General features: G+C 31.8%; 4 protein-coding genes across 7 annotated transcripts; 2 read left to right on the top strand and 2 right to left on the bottom strand.

The window, feature by feature from the left end:
* The first annotated feature begins 1,836 nt into the window (after window positions 1–1,836).
* Window positions 1,837–3,097, top strand: LOC105950647 (mavicyanin). Its single transcript, XM_088820892.1, has 2 exons — window positions 1,837–1,966; window positions 2,709–3,097. Exons 1-2 carry the CDS (start codon window positions 1,837–1,839, stop codon window positions 3,095–3,097), a joined length of 519 nt encoding a protein of 172 aa, XP_088677018.1.
* A 719-nt stretch (window positions 3,098–3,816) lies between these two features.
* LOC105950831 (uncharacterized) lies at window positions 3,817–9,090 on the bottom strand. Its single transcript, XM_012974201.2, has 13 exons — window positions 8,908–9,090; window positions 7,640–7,867; window positions 7,425–7,501; window positions 7,147–7,306; window positions 7,028–7,052; window positions 6,170–6,259; window positions 5,910–6,081; window positions 5,752–5,825; window positions 5,555–5,624; window positions 5,398–5,469; window positions 5,185–5,321; window positions 4,715–4,788; window positions 3,817–4,022 (listed from the first exon to the last, which is right to left on the bottom strand). The coding sequence occupies exons 2-13, from the start codon at window positions 7,860–7,862 to the stop codon at window positions 3,949–3,951; spliced, it is 1,248 nt and encodes a 415-aa protein (XP_012829655.2). The 5' UTR covers window positions 7,863–7,867; window positions 8,908–9,090; the 3' UTR covers window positions 3,817–3,948.
* A 4,564-nt stretch (window positions 9,091–13,654) lies between these two features.
* On the top strand, window positions 13,655–16,594 carry ING1 (RING/FYVE/PHD zinc finger superfamily protein). 4 transcript variants are annotated; one of them, XM_012973721.2, is made up of 7 exons: window positions 13,655–13,811; window positions 14,216–14,287; window positions 14,926–15,113; window positions 15,639–15,702; window positions 15,799–15,898; window positions 16,006–16,180; window positions 16,268–16,594. In XM_012973721.2, exons 1-7 carry the CDS (start codon window positions 13,784–13,786, stop codon window positions 16,376–16,378), a joined length of 738 nt encoding a protein of 245 aa, XP_012829175.1. In that variant the 5' UTR covers window positions 13,655–13,783; the 3' UTR covers window positions 16,379–16,594. The 4 variants fall into 4 exon arrangements, with proteins under 4 accessions (XP_012829175.1, XP_088676887.1, XP_012829182.1 ...); XM_088820761.1 differs by having other exon boundaries at window positions 15,796–15,898; XM_012973728.2 differs by having other exon boundaries at window positions 13,676–13,811; window positions 14,245–14,287.
* A 163-nt stretch (window positions 16,595–16,757) lies between these two features.
* On the bottom strand, window positions 16,758–21,587 carry HSP60 (heat shock protein 60). The gene is made up of 18 exons (XM_012973712.2): window positions 21,230–21,587; window positions 21,088–21,112; window positions 20,855–20,986; window positions 20,296–20,455; window positions 19,990–20,165; window positions 19,790–19,885; window positions 19,281–19,385; window positions 19,106–19,192; window positions 18,912–19,001; window positions 18,728–18,808; window positions 18,432–18,500; window positions 18,268–18,345; window positions 18,062–18,157; window positions 17,882–17,981; window positions 17,687–17,790; window positions 17,492–17,597; window positions 17,324–17,402; window positions 16,758–17,205 (listed from the first exon to the last, which is right to left on the bottom strand). The coding sequence occupies exons 1-18, from the start codon at window positions 21,265–21,267 to the stop codon at window positions 17,088–17,090; spliced, it is 1,740 nt and encodes a 579-aa protein (XP_012829166.1). The 5' UTR covers window positions 21,268–21,587; the 3' UTR covers window positions 16,758–17,087.
* Between the last annotated feature and the right edge of the window lie 1,514 nt (window positions 21,588–23,101).

Below are 23,101 nucleotides of genomic sequence, written 5' to 3'. Positions count from 1 at the left end.
TAATAATAATAATAATAATAATAATAATAATAATAATAATAATAATAATAATATTGATGTGGTTGCTAGTAATATTATTGTGTTTACTGTTATTTTACTGTCAATGACAGTAATATAATCACGTTGACTTGTCAACAAATCAAATAAAATAAAATAAAAATAACCAAAAGAAAAATAATAATATTGTCATTGACTCTAATTGTATTGTCAACGGCACTACAATTACAGACATGTATTGTCAACGGCAGTACAATTACGTTAATGTACTGTCAGTGACAGTATAATTATGTTAATTTACTGTCAGTGACAGTATAATTACCGTTAACAACAGCTACAGTAAACGTTCAGCGGCGGCCGTAAAAAAAACTAATAAGACACTAAAAAAAGTCAATGCCGGAGACCGGGGGTCAACGCCAGAATCCGGCGGCGGAGAAAACAAACCAGGAAAAAAAAACGCCGGATTTCGGTGTAAAAAACAGACTAGAAAAGAAATATATATCGAAAAGTCAACGCTGGAAACCGGCGGCAAAAAAATATTTTTTGAAAAAAAAATCAAAATTAGATTTTTTGGTCAAAATTGATTAAATTGAGTTACAATTAAGAATTGGGTGTAAAGGGTTGGGGGTAATTTAGTCTCATATACATGTATTTTTCCTTTATTTATAATAAAAAATAAAGGGATAGGCTTATTAGTGTTATTAGTGAAAGAGATATAGCCCCTAAACCTAGAATAATAAAGATGATTGGTTAGGGACTTATGCATAAAAATCCTATACAAATATATTTTAAAAACGAGAGTCCCCCAGTCTCCACATGGGTCCGCCTCGACTATGTGTATGTAATAAATGGCTAGGTAACCAAAATTGAAGGCGTAAAATCAAAGCCATTGTGCTAATATTATGAGTTAATTTATTTATTTTGATCCGACATTAATTTCTTTTGAAGCTAGCGCAACTTTATTCTAAAATTATTTATTGGCATAATCAATGATAAAATATCCTCATATAATGACAGCATTTCCCATATGTTGATCCTCATTTATTTTGATATCTATAGTTATTCTCAACTCTTGAAATACAATATTGGTACATATTTACATCCAAAAACTAGTTTGGGTAAATAACGAAAACTCCCTGAACTTAGGTAAAATTACGAAAAACACCTTCACATATCCTTAATTATTAAATTCCCTCCGATGTTTGTTTCCGTCTTACACCGACCCTCTTAAGGTGTGATTTTTTCACGAAATCTTTTTAATCCGAGGGAATATTTTCCAAAACATGCCGATTCTACCCTTGTAGGCGTGGTATTTATTTATGCTGCTTTTTAAAGACATATATACCCTAATGGAGCATTTACATGAAATATTTATTCTACTTAAATAACACATTCACAACTTTTTAGTATTACCATTACTTATTTGAGGGTAATTTTTTTCTTCAAAAAGTAGCATAAAGAATGCCACGTCTTCGAGGGTAGAAATGATATTTTTCGGAAAATATTCCATGGAATCAAAAAGATTCCGTGAAGAATCACACGGTAAGGGAGGTCGGCGTAAGACAAACACAAAATTCGGGGGGATTTTTATAATTACTGATACGTTGGGAAGTTTTTCGTAATTTAACCTAAGTTCAGAGAGATTTTTGAAATTTACCCAAAAAATTAAGAATTTTGGAAATTATAAATTGAACACACATGTCCATCCATTTCCACAAGTTTCATCAAGTACTTTGCATTCTAATTTTCTATTTTATTTTCTAAAACATAGCCATTATCAATTTGTGGTATATGACCATCATGCCCTCGGTCAAGTTCATGATTCTTTTGTTTTTAGCAATGGCCTTTTTTGGTCACTCAATGGCTGCCCATTACCAAGTCGGCGATGCCGCCGGCTGGACCGGCGCCGGTACGGTTGATTATGCCTTTTGGGCGTTCGGCCACCACTTCCGCGTCGGTGATTACTTAGGTAAATTTTTATTGCTCGTCCATTATTTTATTTTTTATTTTATTTTAATAAGAATGGAAATATCGTTCACTTTTGTTTTTTAAGGTTTTTATTCGTGAATTTAGCTCAATTCCATTTAAAATATATACTTGAAATATATATATATATATATATATATATATATATATATATTTTTTCAAACGATTATTAGAATAATGATCAAACGACTCAAATTTTGGTCGTGTATGGGTGGAAATTGGAATATATATAAGATTTTCAATTTTGTAAAAAAAAATTATTGAAATTGAAATATATGTGAGATTTTGATTTCCGGTTCAACTTTAATTTTCAAAAATTCATATTTTTTCCAAAAATTACATTTATAATGTCAATATTGTTAGGCATTTAATATTATTGGTGAGCAAAAAAATTGAATTCGTCAATTTTAATCCGTTTGTTTTTGTTTTGTTTTGTCTTTTTCAAAAAAAAAAAAAAAAGAGACATTTTATTTCCAATTTTAGAAATGGGGGCTTTTCCATTTATCCGGAATTATTTGGAACAAAACTGAAGTTACTTCCTAAAAAATATCAAATTTTCAAATGTATTAACTCTAATCCGATCCGTTCAATTTTCATTCCCTAATAATATGATCTTGAAATTGACTCAAAATATGTGTTATAAAGAAAAGTCTCCCTCTCTTTTTATAGAACTCGATTTCATAGTACTTTTTGTTCCATATGACGAGACAATAAATTTGTGACAGATTTCAAATACAACCCTCAATTCCATAACGTAATGGAAGTGAGTAAAGAAGATTTCGAATCGTGCAACTCAAGTTCGCCGATCCTCACCTACACAACCGGTCACGACTCGGTGGAGCTAACATCCGGCGGCCACCATTACTTCATATGCGGTACCCCCGACCACTGCAAAGCCGCCGGACAAAAGGTGGATATCTTCGTTCTAGGCGGCAATAGCGGCGACGGCAGCCCGATCGTTAGTCCTCCTAATGACGATGGCGCCGACAACGATAGCCCTAGCATTAGTCCTCCTAATCACAATAGTGCTTCGTTAATGACCGTACCTAATTTTAATTCCTTAAAGTGGTTGTACCTTATTGCTAATATACTTTTGGTTCATGGTCTTCTATAGAGAGGATACATTGATATATGTAATAACGTATAGTAGAATAGGTTTAGAATAGAAATTTATTATACATTGTATATGCATAATTATTTTATTACCATTTGATCAATAAGTTAATATGAAAGGTTATATTATGGGTAAATTACACTCGTCCTCTGAGATAAGATCAAATTACGAAGAAAAAAAAAACCCTCATGTTTGGGTAGTTACAAGCACTCTCCTCGAATATAAATCTTCTTATACGTCCACCCTTGCAATGTGAAATTTAGTGGAAGCAATGTAGAATATTTTTCAGATTGTACCCGTTTTACCTCATTGGAATTTCACATTTTGTAATAAAATGATCATAAGATGTGTCTCTTAGCTTGTAAATATCAGATTGTACTGCATCAGAAACTGCATTTTTGCACAAAACGAGTACAAACTAGAGAACATTTCATGGAATCTAGAAAATTAGGTTGAATTTAACATTGTAAGAGTGGATGTGGAAGAAGATTCACAGTTGAGAGGAGTGGTTGTAATTATCCAAACAAAAGGGATTTTTTCGTAATTTGATCTTACCTCAAGAGGTGGCCGCAATTTATTTTCATAAAAATAAATAAAAAAATTAATTTTAAATTAACTTTTATAAAATTTTGGTAATTCGATAATTTATCGGACTGTCGGTATAATTTTTTGGCATTATTGATAACTCTATCACATTTTCATTATTGAAAAATAATAATAAAAAAAAAATTAAAGAATATTATAGGCAGTAACATTCAGCAACAACACAGCTGCATTACATTTATCTATCAGAGAACAAAATCATGTGTATGTGTGTGTATATATATATATCATTGTGAAGTAGACTGTATCTACACTTCCCCTACAGACTCTTCATGGTTCATCACTTTGGTTTCTTTCAAAGTAGGAAAAATCAGCTTCCACACTGCACATTATCATCACAAATTTCAATTATATATATATATATATATATAATATATTAATTAATTACCAACCTCAAATAATAAATATGCATCATTAGTGCATAGGAAAAAAATGCAATTTTTCTAATTCATAAAATCCATATATTAGGGTAAATTACGAAAACCCCCCTGAACTTAGGCTAAATTACGAAAAACATCCACCACATATCCGTAATTACAAAATAACTCCCGACGTTTGTTTTCATCTTACACCAACTCCTTTTTCACTGGATCTTTTTTCTCCAGTTAATATTACCTGAAAAAGTTCAATTTTACCCCTGCAAATGTGGCATTTCTATATGCTACTTTCTAGAGACAAAAGTTACCCTCAGATGGGCAATGGTGTACTAAGAAGACGTAAAGATTCCGTGTAAAGGTCCCATGAATGTAATTTTTGCCTTTAAAAAGAAGTATAAAGAAATGCCACATCTGTAGGGGTACAATCGGTATTTTTTGGGAAGTATTACTTCGAACCACATAGATTCCATGAAATATTACACCGCAAGGGGATTGGTGTAAGATGGAAACAAACGACGGGGGGATTTTGATAATTACGGATAGGTGGGTGTTTTTCGTAATTTAGCCTAAGTCTAGGGGCGTTTTCGTAATTTCATCATAAGTAGGGTAAATATATTATATATATTGTTGTGCTTACTGTATATTGTGGCTGCAAACCACTCATTGACAATCTTGACCCATGTACTAGCCCAGCCAACATCAATACTCCATCTGTTGTTTTTTTTATTACACAATAGTTAGAAAATTAAGAAAATAGAAATATATAATTATCACATAAATTTAAAATTAAAAGTAATTAATATGTACTCCATCCGTTCCATAATATCTGTCACTTTGGAAAAAAAATTTTGTTCCATATTATCTGTCACTTTAAATTTCCAATATTTCATTAATTATTTAATTTTCAATTTATACCCTTATTAACTCTTTCCAACACTTTTTTTTAACTAGTTTATCTCTCTTATTAATTATAATACAAGGTCATTTTAGTCTAAAAGCATACATTTTCCTAAAATCAAGATACATTTAATGAAATTCTTAATCTTTGTGCAAAGCTAAAAAACGACAATTAAATCGGAACAGAGGGAGTATATTTATATGACTTACTTTCTTGTGAGGCTCCCTAAATTCCAACTTATGAATAGCATTGCAAAATACATTGCCCCCAAAGAAAAAACCAAGTGAAAGAATCCATAACTGTACGGAATATCATCCTCGAACGACTGAGCTTCGTCTTTACGAAACTATAACACGAGCTATTATCTATTAGTCGACGAAAACATTAAAAAATATATATTTTTTTTATAAATTTAATCCCACCTGAAATGTTTGTGAATCGATCCCGGTGGAAAATGTTGCCATTACAATTGCGCATAGAGCAATGACGAACCCCTGAAAGAATACGAAATCGATAAGCAAATCGATTTCTTTTTTTCAAAAGAAAACAATTTAAAGTCAGATGAATACGAAATCTTACGACTATAGTCGACCAACCACTATGTCCACTTTCTTGCTTCTGTCCACTGCATTTTTCACTTGCCGGTTCGCTGAGGATTCAAATGTTATAAAACGAACAAAAAATAATAATTAAAATAAAAATTAATCGAAAAAAAAATTCTCCTTATATGACATTTTTTTGTTTTTTTTTTTCGAATAATGAGGTTTTATTATTACCTTCTAATTGCAGTCCAACATAGGAAAACAATGTAAGAAGCCATAATCCCTGAAGACAACAGCCCTCTGTTCACCTATTCTTATATATCAGATACTATTAAGATATTTTACTTACAAAAATTGTCGGTAAAATATATTTAGTTGGCATAAAATCGTACCTTAGAATGCAATGCAATAACCATCATCGCGATAAGCAAAATTGCGGTCCAAGAAATGAAGAATATGTTGAGTGAACACGAAGTTTTCGATGCATAAAGCACGTACATTACGACTATGCCACATACGGAAGCAATGTAAAACGCCGTTGACATGAATAGCCCGATTGAACAGCTGGCATAAACCGTAAAAAAAACTAAAAGTTATATGGTAAAAAATTCAAATGAAAAAAAAAAAGAAGACGTAAAAATATCGTTGTTACCTTGATTTTTTTCTCTCGTCGGACATCCAGTAATTATTCCACCATGTAATAAATTCAATCACACTTATTAGCTGGAGAATTAAAAAAACCCTGCACCGTTCGAGTAAGATATATATATGTATCGAATTATGATTCATTTTATGATAAACCGAAAAATCGAAACTAATATATAAACGCGTACGGTGAAAGAATTTCCTAGGAATATCTCTGCGTTGTCTCTTAGGTGGTGTCTATGCTTGTAGTAAAAATATTTACCAAATAGTTTATTTTAATAGAGTAAACTACGGCCACCCCTGAGGTAAGGTCAAATTACGAAAAAACCCCTCATGTTTGGGTAATTACATCAACCCTTTAACTATGAATCTTCTTACACGTCCACCATTGCGGTGTCAAATTTAGTGGAATCTTCTAGATTATGTGGAATATTCTCCAGTTTATACCCGTTTTACGTCATTCGAACTCCGCATTTTGAAACAAGATGATCATAAGATGTGTATATTGGTTTGTAAATATCAGATTGTGATGCATCATAAACTGCATTTTTGCACAAAACGAGGACAAATGTAGAGAACATTCCACGAAATCTAGAAGATTATGTTGAATTTGACACCATAACGGTGGACGTGTAAGAAGATTCATAGTTGAAGGGATAGTTGTAATTACCCAAACAAGAGGGATTTTTTCGTAATTAAACCTTACTTCAGGGGCTGGCCGTAATTTACCCTATTTTAATATTATTCTTAAATGGTTTTACAAATACTAGATTTACATGGAATTCTATATAACATGCATTTTCATGATAAAAATTGAAAAAAAAAAAAAAAAGAAAAAGAAAAAAAAAGGAAATTAGAAGATTACCCTGCGCCAACACGAGCAAGTTCACCTGCAAAAATCAGATCATAAATTTAATTTTTACAGAAATTTAAGAAGAAAAAAAATACGAGTATAAGAAAAAAAAAATCGATATTAAACCATACCATATAGTTGAATGTAATCGGAGGGAATGAAAAAGGGAATCACGAAAGAAACGAGCAACAGAACGAATTTCAGAGCCCACCATCCCGAATGCCAAGCATTTCGAACATTGTATAATTTTCCGGTGTGACATGTTGTTATAAACATTAAAAAGAAAAATATCTAAGACCAATAGTCAAGGGAAAAAAATTAACTACATAAATAACTTTCAAGACGTAATAATATTCTTCGTAAATTAAAAAAAAAAAAAATCGAGCATTTTTATCGAACAAAAGGATACGAAGCATCCTAAACTGACACGAAGCACTCCCATCGTATGGTAGCATTCCCTCTCCTCCGCACCACAAGCTTTCGAGTCTGCATTTTTCATATTTTATCAGCAACTTTTTTTTTCTTTATTCGAAAATTAAAACGAAAATCAACGTCTCTATTTAAAAAAAAAAAAAAAAAAAAAGAAATTGCCGAATGCTCGGAAAATAAAATGCAAATACTTACAAGGTAGCATAGGTAAAATCCTTTCTCCGTAATCACGAAAAAGCCAAGCTATAACATTCGTCAATAAAAATATAACGCCATAGGCGAAACGAGCCTGTAAAGATTTCTTCTTTCTGATCGAGAAATTTACGTTCTTCGATGAATTCGCTTCTTCAAACCGAGGATTTTCATTTTCCCTTAGTTCTGCCATCTTAGGTTCGATACTTTCACCTCGATCATCCATGTATCCTATTTCGACGAAATTAAAATAATTATTCCTAATTAAATTAAAATAAATAATATATATGACCATATAAAATCACCTTGAAAAGGGCTTAATCAACTTCAGATAAAGTAAGTAAAACATTTTAGAGTAAATCTTGAAGCACTTTTATCATACTTCTTTATACCTTACATTTATAAACGGTTTAGTTTTGAACCCGAATTCGATAATTTGAAGAAAATAATTAAGAAAATAAATCAAAAATTGCATTTCTCCTTGTGAAAAACAGTCAAGTTTTCTTTATCTAACCAAACCAAATAGTCCAGCAAGAAAAGTATCTCTCTGTCAAAGATACATTAAACTTACGCAAGGAACAAAAAGATTAAATAAATAAATAAACAACCAAATAAAAAAAAGGTAAATTACGGCCACCCTGAGGCAATGTCAAATTACGAAAAAACCCCTCATGTTTGAGTAATTACAACCACCATCAATTATGAATCTTTTTACACGACCACAGAGTGTCCGATTTAGTGTAATCTTCTAGATTATGTGGAATATTCTCCAGTTTGTACCCGTTTTATACATTTGAGGTCGACAGGATGATCATAAGATGTGTTTCTTGGCTTGTAAACATCAGATTGTGATGCATCAGAAACTGCATTTTCGTACGGAGCGAGTACAAACCAGAGAACATTCTACGGAATCTAGAAGATTCTGTCGAATTTGACACTGTAGAGGTGGACATGTAAGAAAATTCATAGTGAATAGAGGGTGATTGTAATTTGTAATTACTCGAACAAGAGGGATTTTTTCGTAATTTGAGTTTACCTCAGAAGTGAACGAAACTTACCTACCCTATAGGACAAAGAAGCGGTAACTTCATAAATGTGGGTACATTCTTTACGACAAAGGAAGTATATATATATATATCATATGTATGTGTATGAAGAAAAAATTAATGTGAAAAAACAGACAAATAATCCCAACCCATTAAATCTATTTCAAGAATTAAAGCAATTAAAACATTAAAAAAAAAAAAAAAAAAAAAAAAAGAAAGCCAAACCCTTTAATATTTAGTTTCTTGGTTGTGCAGAGATAGTTTCTTCAGAATTTCTTGTATGATCTGCAGAATAGGGTTTTGGTTACACACAGAACACACACTTGATCAAGAAAAGGTGTGTTTGTATGTAACCTTTGATTTCTAAATAAGCTGCTACGAACACTCACTTTTGTTCCTTTTTATTACAGTTCAATGAAAAAGACAGAGACTATATATATACATACATACACCCCTGTAAAATAAAAATCATGTAACAACCCACTTTTGTCACATGCGTATTAAGCTTTTTGTCTATGTTTGTTAAATTAATAAACAATGAATATAGTAGAATATTTCAATAGGTATGTGTGTGTGTGTGTATACATATAAGAATAAAGTTAAATAAGGAAAATTTAATTACAAACAAATTAAATCCCTAAATTACACGCTAATCAAATTCAACAATTATGGTACCCGTATATATTACTATCTAATTAAGTAATCATATTCCATAATTATGGTCAGTAGCGAGTCCAGAAATTTGGTAAGGGTTGGCTTAAATTTTCAGGAGTTCTGGAGCAGCACTTTCAAAAAAAAATTAGGAATTTTTTGTCATAAAATCAGAAAATAGGAAAAAAAAAAAAAAAAAAACAACAAATTTTAGAGTTTTTTTGTATTAATTTAAAAAAAATTAGGAATTTTTTGTCATAAAATCAGAAAATAGGAAAAAAAAAAAAAAAAAACAACAAATTTTAGAGTTTTTTTGTATTAATTTGAATTTTGGGTGGGCTAATTAATAAAATATTGAATTTTTTTTTGCATTAATTTAAATTTTGAGTGGGCTAATTAATAAAAAATGAGACTTGGTTTACATTAATTGAAATTTTGGATGGCTAATTAATAAAATTGGATGGGCTAAGTAGATATATAATATAATATAGGAGGAAAATTGTAAATTGATGGTGGCCTTGAGTCCACCCTTGCCTAAGGGTGTACTCGCCCCTGATTATGGTACCAATATATCTTAACAATGTTAATAATATATTATGAAACATTATGAATATGTATCAAAAAGTCAGCCACAATGAGCAGAAGTGTGCGCGGATCATAAATTCGCTCGTTCTAGTAAAACTCACCCTCGTCTCGTCAAATGATGATTCTTGATTTTAAAGCTTATTAGACAAAATTTAAAAAAAAAAAAAAAAAAAAAAAATTTATGGTATTTTAAGCAGCAGGCAAAACCAACGTCATTATCGTGTAGTTTATTTATTTATCTGATATACAAGAGATATTTTATTTATTCATTAAATATTATTATACTAAATAATATAAGTAAAACTACGTCGTTTTGTCTGGGGCAGGAACAGGGTTTCACGAGTGTAAAAAAAAATTTGAACCCGTCTTACACTCAAACCCGTGAGTCTTTCTCATTTCAGGACTCAATTCTATTGATGGATCTACCTGTTCGGTCCTAATTGAACGGTTTTTACATGAATTTGATCGGTCCAACGAGTTGATAGGTCTGACTCACACCTAAAAATGAAAATGAATGTGCATATTTTCTTTGCACTTTGAAGTATGTGCCTTTAGATCAAGTCTATTTTTTTGCCTTTGTATTACTCTGTTTGGTGCAGAGGAATTTATTGCCACTATTTTGTTTTGCAAACACTAAAATAAATAATTATTTTCATGGGCAATATCCAAAAAAATAAACAAGAAATTATGTTGATCAAATTATAAATGCCAAGTGTGTTGATGAAACAATGGAGACAACGAATAACAAGACAAAATATAGGTTGAATTGGAGCCTCTACTAGGTTAGCCACATAAACAACTCTTCTTTTTTCTTTTTTAATTGGAATTTTATATTTATTTATTTTATTTTATTCAATTTATATATATAAAAAAATCATTACTGACCGTTTGAGGGAATGTGAGGTGCTCGAGGAGAACTCTTTTGTAGTAACGTGTGATTTTGCTTGATGATTTCACTCTCTTATTTATTTATTTATTTATTTATTTATTCATGCATTTTTAATGAATATAAGTTGGGTAAATTACTATCATACTCTTGAAATAATGTCAGATTATGAAAAAAATTATTATGTTTGGGTAATTACAACTACCTCCTTTAACTATGAATTTTCTTACACGTTCACTCTTACGGTGTCAAAAGTTAGTGGAATCTTCTAGATTATGTGAAATATTCTTTAGTTTGTAGCCGTTTTACCTCATTCGAGTTCCACATTTTGAAACAAGATGATCATATGATGTGTCTTTTGACTTGTAAATATCAGATTGTGATTCATCGTAAACTGCATTTTTACAAAAAACGAGTACAAACTAGAGAACAGTCCATGGAATGTAAAAGATTCTGTTAAATTTAACACCAAAAGAGTGAACGCGTAAGAAAATTTATAGTTGGGAGATGATTGTAATTATCCAAAGTCAAGGAATTCTTTCTTTTATATATAATATATTATATATAAGGTATCTCCAATTTTGGTCTCATAAAAAATAATATAAATACATGTGGAATTAATTTACATATAACCATATCATGAAGTTAATTTTCCAAATGTAAAACTTTATTTTTTTCTTTAGCATCCAATCTTAATTTAAAACACATTTCATAAACCACTTTAAGATGAATTAATCTCAAGTCTTCAACAATTTTCTTCCCCTTTAATTAAGGGTTAATGAGATTGTAAACAAAAAACTATAATTACAACTTTACCAAACAACAATTATTATTAAAATAAAAGTATAAAGAAGATGAAGGGACAACTCTATTCAAACACAAGATCATGTCTTTTTTTTTCTTTTTCTTTTCTTTTTCCAAAAGAAATGTACAAAATCCCAAGAACAATTATGAATTTACCTAATTAAAGACATTCCACTTTGACTCAATTTATTTTTTCACTACTTACTAAGTATGTTCGAATCGAGAATGTTTGGCTAAACTTATAAACTGTTAAAAAGAGGTTATATGATATCTAAGAGCTTAGCTCTTCCAGAAAGTTTGGTATTTCTTTTTTTTTTAAATCTTAAAAGTTCAAAAAAAAAGTTGTAGTTGAAGAACTTTTAAGATTTTTTTAAAAAGTACTTTTACTTCACATTTTAATCTTATAACGAGTAAAAACAGCTTATAAGCTCATTATCTAAACACTTTAAAAATAATTCTAAAAATAATATGTAAAATTTATCAGCTCTTAAAACAACTTATCAGATGTAAGAGATTATCAGTTGTTTCAAGTAAACTTAGTCAAGCAGGCTTACTTAATATGCAGAGTCCTAGTTCATGAGTAAAATAAATTTTGAAGAGCTCCACTAATCACATTTTGAATGTTACTAAATATATTTTAACATATATTATTTTAATTAAAAACTAAAATTTATTACTTATTTTCAGTCTTATGATAGAATTTCTCATTATTACATGTTGCAACAAAGGAAGAATTAATATTGAATTAATTATTATATTGTTTTGGCATGTGCTTCCACCGCGTGAAGTGTAGAAGGTTTTCATGCTTTAATTAATTTGTTTTTATTCTTCCCTTGACCAAATATTTTTGGCTCAACCTACTTTTCTTTTTCTTTTATTTACTTATTTATTATTATTATTAATTTTTTTTTTTTTTGGCTAGTGAAATGAACTGGTTCACATTGATAAGATTGCACGTTAAATTACAACTTTGTTAGGTTTAAATTCGTATGATTGGGTTTTGGTACATTATATAGTCTTGTTGAGTGAGTAAGTAAGGTGTAATATAATTAACTTGTGTCTTGTAAGGATTAATAATGTGGAGGAAACTAATGGATTTGGTGAAAGTTGGCAAGAATATTTTGTAAGGATTCATGAAATAAATAAATTGTTTACTCTTTTTTCTCTATAATATATGCTTATTTATTTTTTATAAGGTTTTAATTTACTTGACCCTAAGCTATTTATATTTTTCATATAAATATATATTATACTATATATTTCGAAAAACAATTATTTGAAATTAAAATCGGATCGAAAATCAAAAGTCGGTAATTTTTTAGTTAAAAAAAGGGTTAAATACAAAAACACTCATGTACTATGGACTTTGTATCATATACCCCCCTATACTACACATAAATACAAAAATCCCCCTAATGTTACATTTTTTTCAAAATATGACGAAAATACCCCTGCTAAAACATATATTTAAGGGTTTGTTTCAGCCATTTTCCACTTTACATTTTAACATTTTCGGTCGATTTTACTTGGCAAATTTTGTTATTTTTATTTTTTTCTACAAAACATCTAATAGCTTAGATTTTTTTTTTTTTTCTGAATAAAACCTTTTATTTTTGTCATTTCGAATTTCTTCATTTTTTTCTTAAATTTTTTGCCAAGTAAAATTCGCCGAAAATGTTAAAATATATAGTGGAAAATGGCTCAAACAAACCCTTATATTTATAGGCTGTAGCAGGGGTTATTTAGTCAGATTTTGGAAAAATGTAACAGTAGGGGGTTTTTGTATTTATGTGTAGTACATGGGGTATATGATACAAAGTCCATAGTACAGGGGTGTTTTTGTATTTAACCCTTAAAAAAATGAAACATTAAGGAATGTCACTGTAATTAGACATAACCTTAGGGTAGGATAATGTAATTTACTCAAAAAGATCGACAGACAAATGCGTTAAAGTGTTTAAAACATATTGATATATCATAATTGTTTTTACGCCCCAACAATTAGGAGAAATTTAGTTTTAGTACCTAAACTTAAAACATATTGTTTTATTTTCTCAATTTTGGAAGCAAACACTTTACACAAGGGTTCGCATTTCTTCATTGTTTTGCTCTGGCGGGAAGATTCGTTAGGGCTCAACAAACTCTGTGAAGCCGTCAAAATTTCTCCCCGGAGATATGTCAATCAGCGACGAATTTCAAGCTGGTGAGTGCAATTTTCCCCTAATTTTGATTTTGGTGTTTTTATGGATTTCGCTTATGCGGCATCGTTTTGAAACCCTAGCTCATCTCCAGTGATGCGATTCTACTTAATCACCCGTATTTTCTTCAATTGATGAATTTTATGTAGTTTAATAAACGCGAATTTTCAACCTTGATTCATACACTGGGGTTGTTTTCTGGTTAATTGGGGAAGAACGGTTTTTTTTTATTTCGTTTTCGGTTTTCGGTTTTCGGTTTTTTTGTTTTGTTTCTATCAAATTGTAAACTAAAGGAATGAACTTTTTCTACTCCTGTAATCAAGCTCAGTAAAATGATATGTTTTTGGTTGTACCAGAGAGAGTTGCTGAAAGTCTTTCTTTTCGTGTTTTTTTTTTTTTTTTGGAATAGATATTGAAGCGTTACCGAATATATTGCAGAGGAAGTATGCACTATTGCGCGATTTGGATAAAAGTTTACAAGGTAAATGTCTCTTATCTGGGTTGGTTGTCATAACTACAACCGTACATGTAATAATGTACTTGAGCCGTTTGCATCACCAGTCTGAATAACAACCCCCTTTTGTTTTATTTGGGTGGTACTTCGATATTTTCACTGTTGATTATTTGGGCTCTCTTTTTTTCTGAATTTTTTTTAGTATATTCAAAATGCTATGTAGGGTCGATTAATCTTTATACGGAACATTGATGATCGATAAATCGACATAGGAACCTCTTGCTTCAAGATCATTAGGATGTAATTAATTAGCTGATAATGCAATTGCTACTGCAACAGGAAATCTGTCAAACGGCAGATTCAGCACTAATTATTTTTTGTGTTTTACATTTTTTTTGTCATGATCTTAATTCTTAACACTTTTTCATTATTCCCCGCCTTTCTCGTTTTTCTTCATGTTGAGTTAACCTAGCAATTCATGACTTCCTATTTTCGGTGCTTAAATATTGCTTGAGTGGGCTATGTAGCTCTTAATAGTTTGATTTCCTGTCCATCTGAACTTACAAACGAACAAAGAAGATAATATATCCTGATTTTACTAAAACAAGATCGTATTTTATAGTTTCAATATTTATCATGCTTATTTTTTTTTTTTTGTTGAGCAGAAATCCAACGGCAAAATGAACAGCGTTGCGAGCAAGAAATAGATGATATGAAGCGTGGTATAAAGTCTGGTAGCATTACCCCTAATTCTTCTCTCCTCAAATTTTCTGATGATGCTCTAGACGAACAAAAACACGCCATCAGAATCGCTGACGAGAAAGTTGCATTGGCTGTTCAAGTTTATGATTTGGTAAAAAACAACGTCTCCTTAATTTATATTGTGACTGAATCTTGTTTCTTGTTCTTCGAATATAGTGTTCCATTGCACCCTCATCTTAATTTTTAGCTATATTTTATTCCTCTCGGATTTTATCACCTGAAGTTCCTGGTTATGTAGCAGATAGATCTTAAACATTGTTTTCTTTGGTAGAAGAATGGATACAGTCACACAGGAAATTAATTCTTCCTAATAATAGACACGAACTACTAAATAGACGCGGGTTGTATTTTGAAAGACTTGACGTTCTGACTTCTGATAGATGAGATGTGAAGCGCTTGTGTTGAATCCTGTTATGCGTAAGATTTATTTATTTATTTATTTATTGAAATAATGTTATGCATAAGGTTTAAGAGCCGGATAAGTCGATGCATGGGTGTCTAGATGGCATAAAAAGTTTAGCTTCGGTATCTGATCATAAGTTTTCTTACTTGCCTGTTCAGTCACTTTCGATTGAGTTAATGATTTTTTTTTTAATTTTTTTTTTTGGTGCAATAGGTAGACACTCATATTCAACAGCTTGATCAGTGTTTGAAGAAATTTGATGAAGATCTTCGACGCGGTATTGATTTAGTGATTCGTGTATCTCTTTTTATAATTTCATCTGCCTCACTGTACATATATATATCGCATGTAACTTTTCATGTAAAATTAGCAGAAAGAGAAGCAATTGCTACAGCAGGATCTCCTCCCGCTCCCGAAAACAGCAACGTGAAATCTGGAAAGTCCGGTGAAACTAGTAACCGAGGCCGTAAAAAGTAACTCCTTATTCTTGAACCATTTTTATCTTTTAATATCTGCAGTAATATTAAAGGTTGTCCAAATAAATTATTTTTTCGATAAAATAATATATTTTTTTGGTCAGGACACGTCTTGCAACAGCAACTGCCGCCGCATCTGCCTCAGCCTCTGCAAGTGCTGCCGCCACAGCAAATTCGAGCAGTATGGAATTAGATATACCTGTGGACCCCAACGAGCCTACGTATTGCTTCTGTAACCAAGTCAGTTATGGCGAAATGGTTGCATGCGATAATCCCGATGTACGTGAACAACCCGCTTTTTATTATTAATTTAATATATTTTATTTTCTTTATGTAATTTTTTTTTTTTGGTTTTTTTTGGGGCAGTGCAAGATAGAGTGGTTCCACTATGGCTGCGTTGGACTAAAAGAACAGCCGAAAGGAAAATGGTACTGCTCGGATTGTGTTGGAACTCAAAGGCGTAGAAAAACGAGATAACGAATTTCCAACTTTATTTTATAGGTTGCTAATATTTTTGACTTTTTTCATTCCGTTTTTTTTTTTTTCGTTCGGGATTTTCATCGAGAATCGGGGCTGCCCTATGTAAGTAATATGGAGAAGATCACTTCTCTGACCTAGAAAACTAGATGTACTAGAAGCAATTGTATTTGAATGTCTTTATTATTTCAATAAGTGTTCACAACTCTTTTGTCATCCCGATTTTCCCGAATTTTCGCAATCAAAAGTCGCCACTAGTTAGTGTGTAAAATTGTCTTTAAGATTGATTTTCCAGTTCTTACCACATTTTATTCAGAGAGGTTATGTTCTAGCAACAAATTTGGAAATTACGACACGAGATAATCCATTCGTCGATCGGTAAGAAAAACGAATTTTATTAATCAAACACGTGCACGTATTTGGTTCAACCAAAAGCAAGTTGTTAGATAACCATAGATAGACAATAATTACCCAAAACAACGGCAATTGTTCGAAACAATTACAGAGTCTAATAACCCTCTACACGAATCATTGTTTTTGCCCGAATTTTCTCATCAATCCTTCGTATTTAATACGATAAATTAGGTCCCGCAACTAAAAAACCCTCGTCAAAACGGCACAAAAAGGAAAAACCTAGATTTATTTGTTTTTTTTTTTGTTTTAAACAAATATATAGTCAGGGCATAGTTAAATCATCTTTCACAGCTTCTTAATAATCCATGTCACCCATGCCGCCCATGCCGCCGCCACCCATTGGTGGTCCCGCCTTATCGCTACTTGGCTGCTCCACCACAATCGCCTCGGTAGTCGTCATCAAAGAAGACACGCTGCAAATACACATATTACCGAAATAATCAGCGCATTTCAATTTGAAAACAAAAAATCGAACGAATAAAAATAAATAATTAAATAAATCAAGAATCGACAAGATTGTGCTTCTTTTACCTAGCAGCATCTACAAGGGCTGTTCTGATAACTTTCAACGGGTCGATAATTCCAGCTTTCACCATATCAACGTATTCACCTATTCACATACGATTAATTGTAATTAATTAATTTATTTATTTTCTACGTTTAATATAGTGGTCGATATAAAATATAATAATTACAAACCTTTAGCTGCATCATAACCAAGATCGGGATCTACCGATTCCAACAATTTCCCGACGACAACAGCACCTTCTACTCCAGCATTTGCTGCTATCGTATAAACGGGCATCTGCATTTGCAAAATTTTAAAATGTCATTAAAACATAATTGAGTAAATATTTAATTTAATATAAGAAAATCAAGAATGAAGTATCGAACCTTAAGTGCGTTTTGAATAATTTGAACACCGATCTTCTGATCGAAGTTTGCGGTCGCCAATTTATCTAATTCTTTTGCAGCATAGAGTAGAGCAACACCTCCACCTGTGCATTATTAGGAATCCGTTAGCATCCCGTTTATTTTTTTATTTTTATTTTGTTTTTTTTATTTTAAGATCCAAAGAAAAACACATACCGGGTACAATTCCTTCTTCGACTGCAGCTTTCGTTGCATTTAAAGCATCTGTTACTCTGTCTTTCTTCTCACCAACTTCTGCTTCACTAGCTCCTCCAATCTAAAAAATAATTAATAAATAAATAAATAAAACAATTTGCTATAAAGCACCGAACGGGAGTTCGAGGAAAAAAAACGAACCTTTAGCACAGCGACACCACCAGAAAGTTTAGCAAGCCTTTCTTGCAACTTCTCCTTGTCGTAATCCGAAGTGCTCAACTCAATTGTTGACCTAATCTGTAATATAAAAATCAGCCTTGTAAATAAAAGTCGAGAGTAAGAAACTAAATTATAGTTACAAAAAAATCTATAATCGGTTTATTTATAATAAGTAAAGCAACATAGACCTGTTCACATCTTTCTTCAATCGATTTCTTCTCACCAGCTCCATCAAGTACAACGGTATCATCCTTCGATATAGTGACCTAAAATAAAGAATAAAATGTAAAGGGTGAATTTTTTTTACGGTGCAATAAATAAATAATATAATAATATCGTTAGATAAAGTTACCTTCTTGCACGAGCCGAGCATATCAAGCTCCACGTCATCTAGGTTCATTCCCAGCTCCTCAGTTATGACCTGTCAACAATAATATTACAAAAACGAAACACGCAAAATTTTAAAAATAAATTACAAACACTAATCTTGATATAGGGGAAAAAAACTTCCGAATAAATAGACAATCTATTTAAGTATTACATATATATCAAAAAAAATCTTTTTAAGATGACCTCGTTGGGTGCAATTTGCAAAATATAAAAAAATGTGAAAGAATATATTCTTAAAAAATCGACAAATTCAATTACCTGGCCTCCAGTTAAAACAGCAAGATCCTGCATGTTCGATTTCCTGTTTTCACCAAATCCTGGAGCTTTTACAGCACAAACCTGCAAATATAAAATTTGAAGTGTCAATAGCAAATTCAATCGACAAAAAAGCACTTATATGAGTGTATATATATACATAAAGAAAGGCAAGTTTATTTATTACCTTAATGCCAGCTCTAAGCTTGTTCAGAATAAGAGTTGCAAGTGCATCGCTCTCAACGTCTTCAGCAATTATCAGAAGAGGCCTTTGTCTCTGCATAAACACGACTAACATTTAATCACCGCTGCAAATTACAAAAACAGCCTCCTCGATTCATTTCTAAAAAAACTAGTTTTGAGTTGAAAGTGTGTTTTTACCTTCAAAGCCAGTTCAAGAACTTTCACAATTGAAGCAATGCTGGAAATTTTCTTCTCGTAAATCAGAATTAGAGGGTCGTCCAATTCCTATTGAAGGTTGAAATTTTCAGCTAAAAGATCACAATACGAAAAACGAATTTCAAGAATACGAATATTTATCAAATTGTAGACTTACGCATTTTTGGTTCTTTTGGTTTGTGATGAAGTACGGGGAGATATAACCTCTGTCTAGCTTCATCCCTTCGACGACTTCCAATTCATTGAACAAAGTCTTCCCATCCTACAAAAATGTAATAATAATAATAAATTAGGAACTTTATGTAGCTTAGTTATATTAAGTTAAAGACTGATATTTTCATGGTTTATTCGTTTAGTTCCTAACATAAGATTAATCAAAGATAGACTAAATAATCTAATGAAAACGAAGGGCCACGATAAAATAATATTTTAGACCCAGATATTGTTGGGTTTACCTAAGAACAAACAAAGTCCATTTTTTTAATTAATCATGTCTAGTATCCCCAACCAAACAAGTGTATACGAAGGAGTTAGTAAGACAAAGAAAACACGTCAAAATTATCCAAACCCCAACACCTAACCAAGAATAAGTGCTAGAACAAAAAAAAAAACACCATATGAACATGTTCATAAATTACGAATTTGGAAAGCAAATGTAATACATACTTGAATTGTGATGACACCCTCTTTGCCGACTTTTTCCATAGCCTTCGCAATCAGCTCGCCGATTTCTCTATCTCCGTTTGCAGAAATTGTTCCAACCTAAAAAATTGCATAATCAACATTAAAACACGGCAAATACCGTAATTTACAGAATCATAGTAAATAATTGATCTTTCTAACTCGAAACTATCACTGTAACAAACCTGAGCAATCTCCTCGGACGTGCTTATCATTCTTGCTCTGCTTTTCAAGTTTGTAACCACAGCATCGACAGCCATTGTAATACCACGTCTTAGATCCATGGCGTTCATGCCAGCTGCCACTGATTTGCAGCCCTCGGCGAATATTGCACGAGTGAGGACAGTAGCACATGTTGTACCTGAAAGTACAGTACAGACAAACACATTTATAATTTAAGGTATACAAATCATCACCGACAAGAATGTTAATCAGTCGATAAACTTCACTAAAACTTTGTTAACCAGTCGATAAACTTCATTAAAACTTACCGTCACCGGCAGCATCGTTTGTAGCATTCGCCACCTGCTTTACGAGGCTTGCACCGATGTTCTTGACTTTGTCCTTAAATTCGATGCTTTTTGCAACCGTCACGCCGTCCTTTGTCACTTTCGGGGCGCCCCAACTTTGTTCAATCACTACATTCCGCCCCTACCGAAATATAAAACGAAACCACCTTTTAAAAAATGAAACTACATTACGAAAGCAAGTATCGATTACCACATCGCATCGATTATCAATAGAATGAAAAAATCTATTACATTTCTCGGCGTCGAATCGACGAACAAGTTCAAATTTTGAAAGCAAGATTCGATCATCAATAGAACACATCACACAAATAAAAAAAATTAAACCAACAAACAAGAGAATCATATAACAAACTTCGAATCAAACTACCAACAAACACACTCAAGAAATTCATTAGGCATCAACTGCACATCCCCCACACAAAAAAATAAAATTAAATTAAATAAAAGGGTACAAATCAGCAATCGAATATTCGAACAAGATTAAAAAAAATAAAAGAAAGAATATTGAAAAATAGAATACCTTAGGGCCCATAGTAACTTTAACAGCATCAGCAAGTTCTTCAACACCCTTAAGCATCAAAGCTCTAGCCTCAACTCCAAATCTAATATCTTTAGCTGCATAATTTCTCAACCCACCTAATCTACCACCAATCTACAACAAAACCCACAAAAAAAAACCATCATTTACACTTGTAAATCAAAATAAAAATTCAATCTTTATCATCTTTTTTTTTGTTTAAATAAATAAAGTACCTGCTGGCTGCTGTTTCTTGCAACCCTGCACAAATCAAACAAAATGCAAAATAGGGTTTTTTTTATTAGATCACCAAATGAACAAAGCACTAGATTCCAAAAGGGTTTTCTTGATTTTATTTTATATTTTTTAAAATTTTACCTGGCTTTGGAGGCAAGATTTGCTGCAAAACGGTACATGCTTCAGTCTTTTAGAGAGAGAAACTTGTGTGAGAGAGAGAGATTGTTTGGCAGAGATGAAATGGAGTGTGTGTGTATATAAAAAGAGAGAGAAGAGAAGAGAAGAGTCTAGAAGGAGATTAGGGTTTTAGGGTTTTATATGTAACGGCGCGTTTGGGTTTTAAGATGTTCAGTTCAGTATAAAGGTTTTCTTTCCCTTCAAGATAATATAAAGAACGTGATGAATTGTGTGCTCATCTTCAATCCAGCTCAAAATTGGAGGATATAAATATATTTTTTTAAAGATTTTAAGGAAATTTTGTGTAATTAAATTTGTACTTAAAAAATGTTATAAAAAAAAAAAAAAAAATTAGTAATGCAATATTATTATCCTTTTTGAAATTCAAAATTTGCTAGGTCCTTAATGAGGGTATGTTTGGCCAAGCTTAATTTAAATAGCTTATAAGATCTTCTGTGTGATAAGCTGTTTTAAGGCTGATAAACTGTTACCTCTTATTTTTTTGAATTAATTATAAAATTTTGTATAAAAATGTGGGATAGAGATACTTTTTAAAATACTTATTTGATGTCTAAAATTTATTTTGAAAAACTTTTAAGATTTTTTTTTTAAATTTACCAAACACTTTGAAAGAGTTTATAAGCTCTTTTTAACAGCTTATGAGCTTAGCCAAACGCCCTCTAATTACTCACCTAACTTAAATGCATATCAACATTTACCACCAAAACTTAACCTAAGTAATGTTGTGGATTTTTTTTTTCATTATTAAAAAAGAAAACTCGAAGGTTTTTGGTGGGGGTAAAATTAGAGAACGAAATAATATTTGGGCCAAATTATAATACTTAAATCTTTGGTGGGGCCAAAGTCCAAAAGCTAGTAGATAAATGGGCCAAAGCCGGAAAGTAGTAGGTAAATAACAAAATAAGAAAAAAATAATAATAAAAATCAATTTATAAGATAATATATTTAGGGGAATTCATATTAGCACATAATGGGATTTTGCTCCCCGAACTTTGACACGTTTTGCACTTTGCCCCTAAACTACAAAAAGTTGCACGGTGCCCCCGACTCACATATTTGCAGCACCGTTCACGAAATTTGCTATTTTTGGCCAAATTTTCGCGGCAATGTTGCACATGCCAATCCCACGTGTTTGAGGAGGGGTAAGATTGCCAAATCACTCAGTTTCATTGGGAAAACAATTTGGGCGTGCCGAGTATGTGTTTTTCGATGTGTCGACGATGAAAATGGGTTTGGCTTCGGATTAAAAAACGTCATCCGTAAAAGCGACGAAGATGCAATCAAAAATCACGGTATTCACATACCCTTTGAATTCGAACTGGGCAGTCAGAATAGGCGGCACCACCAAGAAGAAGAAGAAGAAATAAATAGGAGAAGACTACACAAAGCCATAACTCGAAACCCATGTCAGAGAAAAAGAAAAAGTTTTTCGAGATGGAATTAGCATGGTGGTTTGGCTCAACAATTTCTTCTTTTTTCAATATTTTAGATGGAATTAGTGAAATGAGGAGGGACAAATTGAATTTGATTACGCGGACCGCGGTTATGGTGGTGGTGCGGCGACGGAGCAGAGGTGGTGGTGTCTAATTTTTGAGTGTTGAAAGCGTAGAAGATGATGGACATGTTTTTTCTTTTTCTTTTTTATTTTCCTTTTTTCCTTTTTCTTTTTTTTTTTTTACAAAAAATGTGCGATTTGGTTAAATTACCCCTCCATTTTAACGTGTGAGTTGCGCATGTGTGATTCCGGCAAGAATTGGGCCAAATTCGACCGACTGCTCCGAATATGTGATTCCAGGGTGCACCGTGCAACTTTTT

Source organism: Erythranthe guttata, chromosome 7, assembly GCF_056151865.1.
Source record: "Erythranthe guttata isolate IM_541 chromosome 7, IM_541, whole genome shotgun sequence".
Lineage (NCBI taxonomy): Eukaryota > Viridiplantae > Streptophyta > Magnoliopsida > Lamiales > Phrymaceae > Erythranthe > Erythranthe guttata.
Note: the sequence above shows the minus strand (reverse complement) of the source record. Positions and strands in the feature narration are given on the sequence as shown.